General features: G+C 35.4%; 1 protein-coding gene across 1 annotated transcript in view; it reads right to left on the bottom strand.

Moving 5' to 3' along the window:
- Positions 1–7,987: 7,987 nt before the first annotated feature.
- LOC136864292 (terminal uridylyltransferase 7) overlaps positions 7,988–13,781 on the bottom strand; it is a 482,777-nt gene continuing 476,983 nt past the window's right edge. Inside the window, exons 17-18 of the mRNA XM_067141082.2 lie at positions 9,927–10,018; positions 7,988–9,851 (exon numbers count right to left, since the gene is read on the bottom strand). Coding sequence (XP_066997183.2) covers positions 9,633–9,851; positions 9,927–10,018 — 311 coding nt within the window. The 3' untranslated portion in view covers positions 7,988–9,632. The remainder of the gene's footprint in view (positions 9,852–9,926; positions 10,019–13,781) is intronic.

Below are 13,781 nucleotides of genomic sequence, written 5' to 3' on the forward strand. Positions count from 1 at the left end.
GTTCATTTAAGGAGACAGCTTAATCCATTACCACATCATGCACATACCAATATATTTTAAAATTTTATTCAACAAAAGTCTTTGTAAGGTAGAAATGAAAAAGTAAAAATAAAATATTTTAACAAGGAATTTGCATTCAAGAACTATGTGATTTGGAATCAAACTATTAAGGGATAATCACAATTAATAGGGCATTTGTTCAGTAAGGAAGATTTCATGTAAAAAAAAAAAAGAACCCTTAGACTGAAAGAGTATTAAACAGAAAAAGAAAACAGTCCTGACATTAACCCCCAATTCAAAAGAGGGAATTCATAAAGGTGGATAATTAGATCTGTAAATGTTTTTAAAAAACACATTTATTACAAACTAATCCATTTACTGTAAAAACATTCATTAGATAAAATGCCTAAGTGGTTAAATGGCGAGATAGAGATAGTTTATAAAGCAAAGAAATTTTGAGAGTAGACTACATTCAGTCAATGAACTCGAGCACTTCTATCAAGTGAATTATTGTAATGGAATGCCTTTAATCTGACAGCAGGAAAATAATTACATTACCATACTGGCCAACTCAATCCACAAAAAAAGCTTACACATTTTTAAAGTCACACTTCATCTGTTAATTAAAAAAATAACATGGATAAAATACATCAAGAAAATGCATACAATGAACATAACACTTGGTTCAATTAACTATGAACAATATTCTTGTAAATATCTAAAGGTAACAGGACTACTTACAGGATTGCAGGGAAGCCCAAATATTGCTGTATTATTTGCTTGTGGGGTAGTCATGATAGAGGAAGTCATACATACATTGTAAGAAATGAAAAGAGAGAAAGCTATTCATTTCTGAACAAAGTAATGTGAAATACATTCCATTAATGTATCTCAGAGAGGTGTTTCAAGATTTATCATAAGCTAAGTAGGAGAAAGTATTTTTCTAGGACCATAGGTTAGGAAAATCTCAAAATAATGTTTCAAACAAAGTTAACAAGTGCGAGCTGGCAGCTTGGCAAGCTTTCAAAGGGGTTTCTAGATGGCTGTCTAGGAAATAGGAAGGACAAACATGTATCTCTTGGCAAAACCTTATTACAACAAACTAGAGAAATGGGATGTTTGTTACATGTCACCAAAAGTCCATTTTCTCCTAAGCTTTTTATTGCATTGAGAGGGAAGAGCTCCTCTCTCAAATACTGTACTTTCAACATTAAATACTGACATTACAATGAAGTGTTTCTGAAAGAGAACATAAAGCTGTTTTCGAGGCTCTTCAGCAAGAAATGCTCAATCGTGCACTTTGTATTATATTCCACTCTGGAACTTATTAGTCCAGCAATTAAATCCAAGGAACTGCAGTTAGAGGATATATGGCAAGTTTAGTAAAGTAACATAACGTAACGTAACAGACTTCTTCACAACTTTGGAAAATTTAAGAGGTATTTAGTATTCAAGAGAAGAAAGTCTTTGTATTGATAAATGTTGATGACCACAGTGAAATATGTAAGACCTGTAACATGCTTTACATTACATTTTTATCATGTCATGTCACTTTATACAGATAAAGTGATACAGAACATAATATGATGAAATATAGAGAAAGTTTATAATGCCATTTCCTATACCATGCATAAATATGTAAAATAATGTTATAGAGGAATAACTATAGAGGGCAACTAGAAAATAATAATAATAATAATAATAATAATAATAATAATAATAATAATAATAATAATAACAATAATAATAATAATAGCACTTTGTTATGCTATGTAGAGTTTATTCAGTTTCAATGTGGGCCTAAATTTCAATTTGTTCTGAAGATTTAATATAGTATTAATAAAATCTCAAGAGTAATATATCAAATTCATCAATTTCTTCTGGAAATATGGAAAAGCTATCAAACATACAACAAACAGTTTACTAGCAAACCTTTACAATAAATATTTTATTTACTGTCCAAAGTGATAATGAACAGAAATGTTCATTTTAGCATCAATCATGGCACATCAAGCCTGAAATAAAGATGAACAACTAACAATGCTGTTGATTGCTAAGATTCTTTGTTTTCTTCCAGACTGGGAATATATCAATTTGAAGAAGCATCACTTTCTAATATTTTGGGTATATACAGCACAAGATATAAGCATTTAATGTTTTCTAAACAAGAGCAATGAAACAAAGATTCAGTACTCATAAGTATCAGTACTACACACATGGGTACATTCATCTGAGGTAAGACTGAAAGATTTGCCAACAATGTGAACACAATTAAGGTCTAGTAAGTGAAATAATGGTGTGATGAGTATTGTTCCCAAGACAGAAAACATTAGTTGCGACACAAGAGCATTTTAGAAATCGTACCTGACACAAAAAAAACATAGGCCTACAACATAGTTGTATAGAAGACTTAGAGCAATCTTTCCTCCTTCAGTAGGTGATAATCTTTTTTGTGAAAATCAGGAATGGGCCACAAAAATACAAGTGAGTCAAACTGTAATTTCACATTTCATTATCAATCTAACACAACATACAATTTAAATTAGGCACCTTACTGAAAACACAATTTCAATGAGGCATTTAAAGGTAAATGCATGATCATAATAAAGATGTGCGACTATGAGTGATCTTTTACTGCAATTATCTAGTATCACTTGATAATTATAATGATTGTTAGTAATCATTTGAGTAGCAAATTCCCCCATGTAGGAAGTTTTCATCTTGAAAATTATGGACAATACAGAAACTACTCATAGAAAAATTTGCAGAATGTTGCACATCTCAGCCTGATTGAGGTGTGCTATATTCTTCACTATGATATGTAACTTAGTGGGGGAGAAATACACAGAGTTTTAATGCACTGTATTAAAAATCCTATGATTCTGAACAACATAACTCATGCATGGTTGATAGTATTTCCATATTTGATATTCAAGCTATTTAAAAACAAGAAAGATATAGTTTTCAAGTATCTGTAAGTCGAATTCAAATTTTTTGAAGGCATACAGTATTCCTTAATTATAATAAAAATACAGCTTGTTCCTAATTTCCACAAGCATTTCTTATTTATAAGAACAAATCATGATCATTTGATAGATGATGTCATGACTATATTGCTGAGTAGCGTAGCAGCTAATATACATTTGGCAGTTCCTAACCTTACAGAGACGTCTGAGTGAAATCCCATTAGAAATGGCATGCCTGCAAGTTGTCAGAATAGGTACAGGATAGGAAGAGGATACCACATTACATGAGACTGCATACCTGTGACCTTTCAAAACTGTCAAACTGTCACCCTCTAATATTCCTTCCCTTCTATTTGAAAATTTGTGCTTTGTTACATTGTTTTGAAGATATGTGCTTGACCACTGTTTCATAAGATAGAGTTTGATATGCAGAGAAGAATCACAGTGCTTACTTTAGAAATGAACAAATCTTCCAATACACATATTGTACGTGAATAAAATCTGATCTTTGAGAGGGAAGTGAGGAAATGCAGAAGTGGGAAGAGTTGGCTTGGCAATATCTTGCAAGATGATAAAATAAATTGACAGAAGCAACAGTCAAACACTTTACTAATGACTATGTTTCTTTACAGTAAATCAACAAGAAAGGGGTTAACATAAAGAAGACTTACAATTGATAATGTACAATTATGTCAATATAATGAAATTAACACATTATACTGAAAGAAATGGAGCTAACTAGATAAAATATAATGTGTCTTCTGTGGTCACTCAAGGTACGGATATACATAAAGAAAAAATTTCTCTGAAGTAATGCGCTTGCACACTCGTGTTAATTAAGTGTATTTTCAACAAATTTTATTATCTAGGAGAAGATAAGCAGAAGTAAGGAATGACCTAAACACAGATGTTGCTCCACTGGCTACCAGTTCTATGGGTAAGTTCTAATTTAAACATGGAAGAAAATAGCCTTGTGACAATGTTATCCAACCTGAGTCAAAGAGTGGTAGTAATAAAATTTAAAATATTCTGTCTCACCAGAAGGAATACTACTTTAAAACAGAGCAGGAATATAGATGTGAATTTTGTACAGAAGAATAACAAGGTATCACCATACTACTTGGCTAAAACTTGCAAAGGAATTTTCCAAGAGACAGCTAAAAATCAGTAGAGTAGTGATGATTATTGTTTTAAGGGGGGAAAAAAACAACATGATTATTAGGCATAGACAATAGCAATTGCAGCAAGAAGTAAGAGTTACAATGGCCTTAACAAGTATGCACAACATGTGAACACCAATGATCTTAACTGGCATGCTTAACATGTACAGTAACTCTGGTAGCAAAAAAAAAGTAAATCAGAGATGCACGAAAAAATAATCTGATTTTCAAATAAAGTGAAAAATTAGTGTATATTATGATGGGTAAGATGACATTAACAGCCACTAAATTCAAGGTTATAAACACCTGTAAATAGCCACTTCTATTCTCAAGATTATGGGGTTTGATCTCTGTTCAGGCTAATGGTACTTCATTTTCAAATATGACTGTGTCCCGTTGGCAGACTTATAAGAACATAAAATAAATTCTTCTGGACAAAATTCTGAGGTACCAGGCATCTCTGAATATCATAAGGAAAAGAATAAAATTCTATACACTTAAAAAGAATATTTTAAAAATAAAATTAGATCTATGCAACAGTGAAGGACATAATTCATTTCAAAAATTAAAAATACTAAAATAAATAGAATACAAAATAATATACAATTTTTAGCACTGAAACCTTTTAGTTTTGACAATATCATATCATCCTCCCTGGCATAAATTTCATTTTAATCACAAAGCACTGAGGAAGGATTGAAAAGGCACTACACACACACATAACAAGTATCACTTAAATGATACAATGATTATTCAATTATTCCAACATTCTCTGAAACATGGTAAATCAAATGGGATACAAAATTACCTCAGTTTATTTTTTTATGATAAATAAAGTGATCACTTACAGAAGTTCAATTCTTCAGACTGACTTTGAGACCAAACTTCAGTTTCTATAAAGCTACAGATACATTTGTCAAAAACTGAAGAGAACACAAATGGAACAGGAATAATATAAGGACAAATAAATTTACGTTTGTCTTTTCACCTATCTAGATCTGGAAACCTAGAATAACACATGCAACAATGTGAACAGTAAGCACTGTAGCCTCATATCTTCATTTAACATTACAAATAAAATTGGGAAGGTGCAAGTTACACAGATCAGACCAAAACTGCTGATGATACTGTTTTCATAGCAGACTCTTCTAGAGACTGTTAATATTCATATACCACTTGCTAAATATTTATTTTCATAAATAGCAGTTGAATACATTTTTGACACTACTATCAATACTTTCTTTGTAAGCACAAACAGGATTAATATCCCAGTGCATAAATTAACAACAAAATTTCAATGAAAATTGTTTTTAACATGGTTTAATATTTCTTCTCCTTGTTCATTCACTAATTCTGGTGTGCACTACCTCTAGGTGATTTCTAACTTCCACAAACTTGGACAATACATACGTATGACAACTACCAAAAACAGAGAACCAATCAAAAACAAATACGGACAACAAAGAACTGTGAAGTTACACCAAATTATGAAACTCTGAAGCGTTACATTTTCCTTGCTTGGCAATGTACGAAGGGGTGAAATGACTCTATTGAGGTGGTGTGTCATATTAATTCAAAAATGCCAGAGTTGATACCCAGTAAACAGATTTTTTTAAAAAATTATTATTATTATTATTATTTTATTTTTATTTTTTTAATGGCATGTGGGGCCTCTGGAGAAGCCTGGCACAGGTCTTCCAAGTTGACACACTACCCTGTAGGTGACCTGAGAGTCTGTGAGGATGGAGACCTACCTAAGATGAGTTCTAATGTTGAAAATGGCACAATCACCCACATCCCGACTAACAATTGTATCTTTGTTTTTTTTCTACTTTACATGTTACTGAATAATTCTCCAGTCTATTTCCTTGGATGATTATGTCCAGAGTTTGATTCTTCTGAAATGTGTGCAAATTTGCTTAAAAACAATTCTCATTCCTGCAAGTGACACAACTTAAAAGTATCCAATTTAGTACAACCTTTCTACTGTCATCTGAAACATGATTTATTTAAGGAGTTGAGTTTTTCCTCTCTTCTTCTTTCTGAGTTATCCATGTAAGTAGTGTACCCCAAAACCTGTTTGTAATTACAGGTCCAAATTTGTTGCAATTTCTTAATTATCTTATGCCTTTTCACTACCTCCGAAACTTTTCAAAATGAGAAAATTCATTATTCTGTGAGTACATGGCTTTCCACTATCGGGTTTGTCCTCACTATACATAACTTGTGCTTGACTCAAGCACACGTTCCTCTACCAGATGAAAATGAAAAATCATTACGCATTACAGTAAAGCAAATTTAAGCAAATTTCATGAAAGGCAACTGTACTGTGAAAAGTAACAATTGAATCACTAAAAGTTCCACCAATTTAACACATGTTCAATAGTCAACACAAACATATTTTACAAGGCAACAATGAACCTAAAGTTAGTATTTTCTCAACAACTGGCAATACTGGTTGCTTGCACCTTTCCAAAGTCTGATTGAAAGGAATTTAAAAACCAAATAATATATTTCATTTCATATTTTAGGGAACAAAATTGATACTTACTGATGCACATAATGCATGAATATTAACTGTAACCAGTATCAATGACATGAAATAACTAGGAAGTCTAAGGAACGCTTAAAAAATCTTTCAATCGTTTATACTGCATACAGTATACACCCTGCTGACTACTTTTTAAACACAAACAGAACTCAATATTATATTTCATTTATTTTACCACATTAATTCCTACACACAATTTCATTATAACTGATTTCTCCTGAAACAATTTTAGTATAAATATACATCATGCTAAGTAAAAATTAGTTTTGGTATTGCTTTTCAGTGATGTTACATTCTGATTTAAGGATTTGTAAAAGCAATTGCAAGAATGGACTTTATATCACAAATTGAAAAGAACAAAGTTTTCCTTGTAATTTTAAATATCCTATATTACATATGAATTTGAGGGTGTCGTTTTTCCCAGTTCCTTTAGGAAGTAAGAAGTGTTTTTAAAAATAAAAGAACATACTATATCCTCTGATAATAAAAGATTGCTACTCCAAAAATGTATGTACATGCTTTTCATGAACTTTGTACTTTCAGGATGGCATTAAAAGTTTGGTCTAGAAGTGAACTCTTATTTGATGTTAAACAACCACACTGCTCATAAACTGGTTTGGGGGCAGAAAGTGACCTGTAATCTGTATTAAAAGAGATAAAATTACCAAAAAAAAAACACCACCAGCAAGTGTGGGATGTATTTTCACAAAATATACTAAGGTGTAAAAGAAGTATTGAAATTCTCTTTAAAAAGTTTCCAAAAGAATACATAAACAAAAGTGGCTGCACAAAAGTTTATAATGTCATGGAATGGAGCACTTCCATAGTACCTCTAAAATATATAACTGAAAAATCATCACAACACAATACATTAACGAAAATTTCATGCAGAAAATGAGCAATTTTCTGACCTAATTAAAATGTACTGTGAAAAGTAACAACCTACACTATGTGATCAAAAGTATCCGGACACCCCCAAAAACATTCGTTTTTCATATTAGGTGCATTGTGCTGCCACCTACTGCCAGGTACTCCATAGAAGCGACCTCAGTAGTCATTTGACATTGTGAGAGAGCAGAATGGGGTGCTCCACGGAGCTCATGGATTTCGAACGTGGGCAGGTGATTGGGTGTCACTTGTGTCAGAAGTCTGTACGCGAGATTTCTACACTCCTAAACATCCCTAGGTCAACTGTTTCTGATGTGATAGTAAAGTGGAAACATGAAGGGACACGTACAGCACGAAAGCGCACAGGCCAACCTCGCCTGTTGACTGACAGAGACTGCCGGCAGTTGAAGAGGGCCGTAAAGTGTAATAGGCAGACATCTATCCAGACCATCACACAGGAATTCCAAACTGCATCAGGATCCACTCCAAGTACTATGACAGTTCAGCAGGAGGTGAGAAAACTTGGATTTCATGGTCGAGAGGCTGCCCATAAGCCACACATCACACAGGTCAATGCCAAATGACGTCTCACTTGGTGTAAGGAGCGTAAACATTGGACGATTGAACAGTGGAAAAAGGTTGTGTGGCATGACGAATCACGGTACACAATGTGGCAATCCGATGCCCGGCGAACGTCATCTGCCGGCATGTGTAGTGCCTACAGTAAAATTCAGAGGCGGTGGTGTTATAGTGTAGTCGTGCTTTTCATGGAGGGGGCTTGCAACCCTTGTTGTTTTGCGTGGCACTATCACAGCACAGGCCTACATTGATGTTTTAAGCACCTCCTTGCTTCCCACTGTTGAAGAGCACTTCGGGGATGGCGACTGCATCTTTCAACACGATCGAGCACCTGTTCATAATGCACAGCCTGTGGCGGAGTGGTTACACGACAATAACATCCCTGTCATGGACTGGCCTGCACAGAGTCCCGACCTGAATCCTATAAGAACCCCTCTGGGATGTTTTGGAACGCCGACTTCGTGCCAGGCTTCACCGACCAATATCGTTACATCTCCTCAGTGCAGCGCTCCGTGAAGAATGGTCTGTCGTTCCCCAAGCAACCTTACAGCACCTGATTGAATGTATGCCTGTGAGAGTGGAAGCTGTCATCAAGGCTAAGAGTGGGCCAACACCATATTGAATTCCAGCATTACCGATGGAGGGCGCCACAAACTTGTACGTCATGTTCAGCCAGGTGTCCGGATACTTTTGATCACATTGTGTAACTGAGTCAATGAAAATTCTACCTATATAATAGAATCCAAGTTCCAGGCAGCCTTATGAAGGGGACCGGAGTCAAAATAAGAATAATACTTTTATAGAGGTTATTGGAAGTTGTTTCATTACATACTTGTTGTGACAGCAATCTAGTAGTAATTGTATGCAAATCAACTCTGAGGTAATATACAGTAATTAAGAAGTATATGTAGAATTATATTAAAATAAACTAAAAATACACAAACAATCATAGAAAAATACCTTTAACCTTATCACTATGTTTTATATACATAGGAATTTCCCTAATTATAGGGTCTCATAAAGTTATCACCATGATACAAACTTCAACTAAAATTTCATCCCTATAGAAGCTTATAAAAACAATAGTTACAATGATTTCATTTAAAGAAACTATAAAAAATATAAAAACAAGTGGATATACTTAAAAGTATCGTGTCAATTACAATATAAAAATTATACATAAAAATAAAATTACATACCACACATTAAAAAACGTGCTTCTTATGATACAGCAGGTACAATTTTTAAAGATGGCTGTGAATTCCCAGTTATCCATCTCATCCATATTTTTGATGTAATTTTAACAGGTCTCATCTTTCTGTCACAGTCTTTCTAGTCTCCAAAAGGCAGATATCACATAACTAAAGCCGTCAGTCATAAACTCTCTTATTTGAAGAGAGATGCAGCTTGTTCCATACCTGCTAAAAGTAACACCTTTGAGCTTTACGTTTCATTCCACAGTGTCTCAAATGCTTAGGGGTCACCTCTTTAACCTGGAAGAAGATCAAACTGATATTTCCTTTGATGGTGAGGTTTCCTGCCACGCTGAGGAGCTCGATGATCTGATTCAGAACTGTTCTCTGCTTTACTTCTTTTCTTTTTCACAGGGCAGTCTTTCACTTTATGCCCCATTTTTCCACAATAATGGCAGCCTCTCTCATTAGGGACAGAACCAACTGTGAGGTCTTGAGAAGTGAAAAAATACAACTGAAAGGAAAATCAAAACATTATTTTTCATGTTAAAAGGTAATAAAAAACAAGAGTAATCAAAGATTTCATTACCATTAGCTGACGTAAATTCAAGAATGGTATATTTCTGGTGTAACCAAAATGAAGTCGGGCTTTTCTGAATGATTGCAAGATGAAGGTATGCACTGTAAAAAAAAGAAAAAAATGACTGTCAAAAATGACAAAACTTCAAAAACAGGGAAAATACCCAAGAATGATTTATATCACTTCATACACACCATTTCAGAGGACTAGTTACTGCATAAATAAAATGTAACAATTGCTCTATATATTCAGACATTGCAAGGCATTATTATTATTATACTGGTTTTATACTTCTTAGATTTTGGAGACAAAAAGCAGAATTTTGTCCTGCAGGAGTTCTATATACCAGTAAATCTACAAACACGGGGCTGGCATACTTCAGCTAATTCATATACCGCCAGATAGAGATGGGATTGAACCCAACTTGGGATCAGAAGGCCAGTGCTATACTGTCCATGCTACAGCAATGTATTGTTAGCACTTGAGATCTTCGGAGCTGTTAACAACAGGCCTCAAAATAATATAATTACCTCCATCAGACTGCACTACTTTCCCATAAATCGGAAACTTGAGAAAATTAAGAGACAGAGTTACAATTTTATTTGAAAAGTGTAACTGGTACATTTGCACCTGGTGGAACGTTTAACCTCTTACCTCATTTCTCATCATCCAAGAGTTGTCATTTTATATCTAGGGTCCGCACTTCAGCCTGATGTATCGCCTCCCCATAGCATTACCTCCTTTCAACTACTTGCTGCTCTCAACTTCCTGCTACTCACTGACTTCATTCTGTGACATGCGGCTCGCATCAGCTGTTTGACCATTTTGAACATTCACAAACCTCTTCTCTCTCACTATATAAGGGAACTTCTCCCAAAATCAGAAAGTTCCTGTTCTGATGAGTACTTGACTGCATCCTATACATTAGAAGAGCTGATTTCTCTTCTTCAGCATACTTGTTATCTTCACTGATGAGTTGGGACGTTGAGAGAGAAAAGTTCATATTCTTTTCCTTTCTATAAATTTGTCCTCCTGATTCTAATGTCCATGGCCACCAGTTTTCTTACCCCTCACTTTATTACATTTTATTACGGCGTTAGATACGTGTTAGAGTGAGTATGCCGGGCTGAGTGGCTCAGACGGTTAAGGCGCTGGCCTTCTAACCCCAACTTGGCAGGTTCAATCCTGGCTCAGTCCGGTGGTATTTGAAGGTGTTCAAATACAACAGCCTCATGTCGGTAGATTTACTGGTACGTAAAAGAACTCCTGCGGGACTAAATTCCGGCACCTCGGCGTCTCCAAAGACCGTAAAAGTAGTTGGTGTGACATAAAACAAATAACATTATTATTATTATTATTAGAGTGAGTATGTGTTACGGTGACAATTCAAATCAAGCTTAAAATATGTTTTGGAACTTCCATCAGTGTGTCTCATGAGAATCATTACACTAAACATTACGGCGATGGACAAATAGTTCTGTATTCAACTTAGTGGCCTGTTTTGAAGCTAGCGCTAAAATCATGTCATATGTTAGCTGTTACATCCTTCTCCAGACTTGTTAATTTATGTCGTTCTTTACTTGCCAAATTCTGGTTTAATCCTACGGTATTACCCCTCCCTCCCCCTTCTTGTACTTTACTTCCTTTCTCCATTCTCTCTTCTTCCCTGCTCTTGAAAGGTGATCTTCAGGTGTAAGGTTGAGGGAACACACAATGAAGATTACTCTCAAGCTTTATTCTATGTAAACATAATTCTACAAAATACCTTCCATATTTAAAGTTATTCTTTCAGTGGTTTCCACTGTTGGAGTTCCTAACTTGAATAGATATGGGCTTTTGCTTCTTCTTATCTATAATAATTAAAATCAACCTTCTACATGTATTAAATTATGGGATGGGTCATCCCTGGCACATTGTACCTGAATTGTTTTAATATCAATATTTCATACCAAGCAAATAATTATGACTACTTGGTAGTTTGACAAAATATACAAAGTCTTACACCAAGCGAGTTTGCCGTACAGTTAGGGTCACACAGCTGTGAACTTGCATTATGGAGGTAGGTTTTAATCCCACTGTCAGCAGCCCTTAAGATGTTTTTCCATGGTTTCCCATTTTCACACCATCCTTCCATTGCCCAAAACATTTGATGTGTAAGTATGACACTAAACAAGCAGCAAAATCTTAGGCTCAAGAGCAGGGATAATCATTTTTCTACAAAAAAGTACTAAACTAGGACCTGATATTACCTCTAAGCTCCATTTTATTGTTGTATTGCCATTTGAAGTGGCTTATGTAAATTAGAGTTCTTTAGGCTATTTGAGAATCCAAAGTCATTGCACGACTCAATCTTACACAATGTAAAAGAATCTTACTCCTATCATACAGGAATAATCCTTTCAATATATTTTTCTATTAACTTTTATAGCTGAAAACAGCAGCCTCTGTATTTAGTTTTCTATGATCTGGAAAAGGCCTTCGATTCAGTACCAAGATCTCCTATGTGGAAAGTATTGAGACATTTTGGATGTCCTGAACATTATGTAGAATTGGTTCAAGCTCTTCGTGATGGCATGTATGGACAGGTTCTTCATGGCAACTCAGTATCAGATCCATTCTCAATCACTCATGGATTTAAACAAGGCTGTATGTTTGATCCTACACTCTTTGCATTGTACATGGCTGCCATGCTGCATGAATCATCTGCAAACAACTTAGGGTATGGAGATTAAATTTTGTTTTGATGGAGGCCTTTTCAATCTGGCAAGACTTTGCTCACAAAGACGTACTCTGGTTACCCGGGTGACAGAACTGCAGTATGCCGATGACACCGCATCTCCTGCTCTAACACCTGCAGAACTACAACTGTCAGTCAACTGCTTTAAAACCGCATGTGATCGTTTTGGTCTTGCCATTAATGCGAAAAAAATGAAGGTACTTAAACAACCTCCCTCAGGATTAACTCTTCCTGAGTTCAGTATCTCCATCTTAGACACAACACGGGAACAGGTTGATCACTTTTCATATCTTGGAAGCATCTTGTCTAAACGGTGTACCTGTGAACAAGACGTTGATAAAAGAATTCAGGCAGCTCATGCAGCATTCGGACGGTTAATGCACAGAGTCTTCATGAATAACGACCTAAAGCTGCATACCAAACTCATGGTGTACAAAGCTGTTGTCATTTCCACGCTGCTATATGGCTGTGAAACTTGGACACTATCGCCGCGACATCAAAAAACTTGAGCGCCTCCACCAACAGAAAATGAGATTCATCTTGAATATTAAGTGGGAGGACTATGTGACCAACACAGAAGTTCTCGACAAAACGCAGCTAAATAGCATTGAGGCAACAATCATCACTCGTCAAATGAAATGGTTAGGCCATGATCACCGCATGGGTGATACCAGGCTTCCCCGCCAAATTATTTATGGTGAACTTTGCTCCGGCAGTAGACCTCATGGAGCCCCTCATAAGTGTTTTAAGGATCATCTGAAACACATCATGAAGACAACTGGTATAGATATACAGACATGGAAAGAATATGCTGCGGACTGCTCACTGTGGTGGAACACTACATCCACCGCCGCCAACTTGTTTGAAAGAGAACGCCGCAGACATCAAGAGGCCAAGTGACAAGCAAGAAAACTCCGTCAATTACAACCCCGCCTTCCTCCATCCATACAGTGTGTTTCGACCTGATCTTAGATTATTACATGTGATTTGTGTGGGTGTATGTTTTATGCCAGGATTGGTCTGTTTAGTCATCGTAAACACATCCATAAACTGAGATGAACTGGTCAATGTATGCAGGAAGAAGTTATATATACTTGGATCGAGTTACAGCCAACGACGATGACTTT

Source organism: Anabrus simplex, chromosome 2 (assembly GCF_040414725.1).
Source record: "Anabrus simplex isolate iqAnaSimp1 chromosome 2, ASM4041472v1, whole genome shotgun sequence".
Lineage (NCBI taxonomy): Eukaryota > Metazoa > Arthropoda > Insecta > Orthoptera > Tettigoniidae > Anabrus > Anabrus simplex.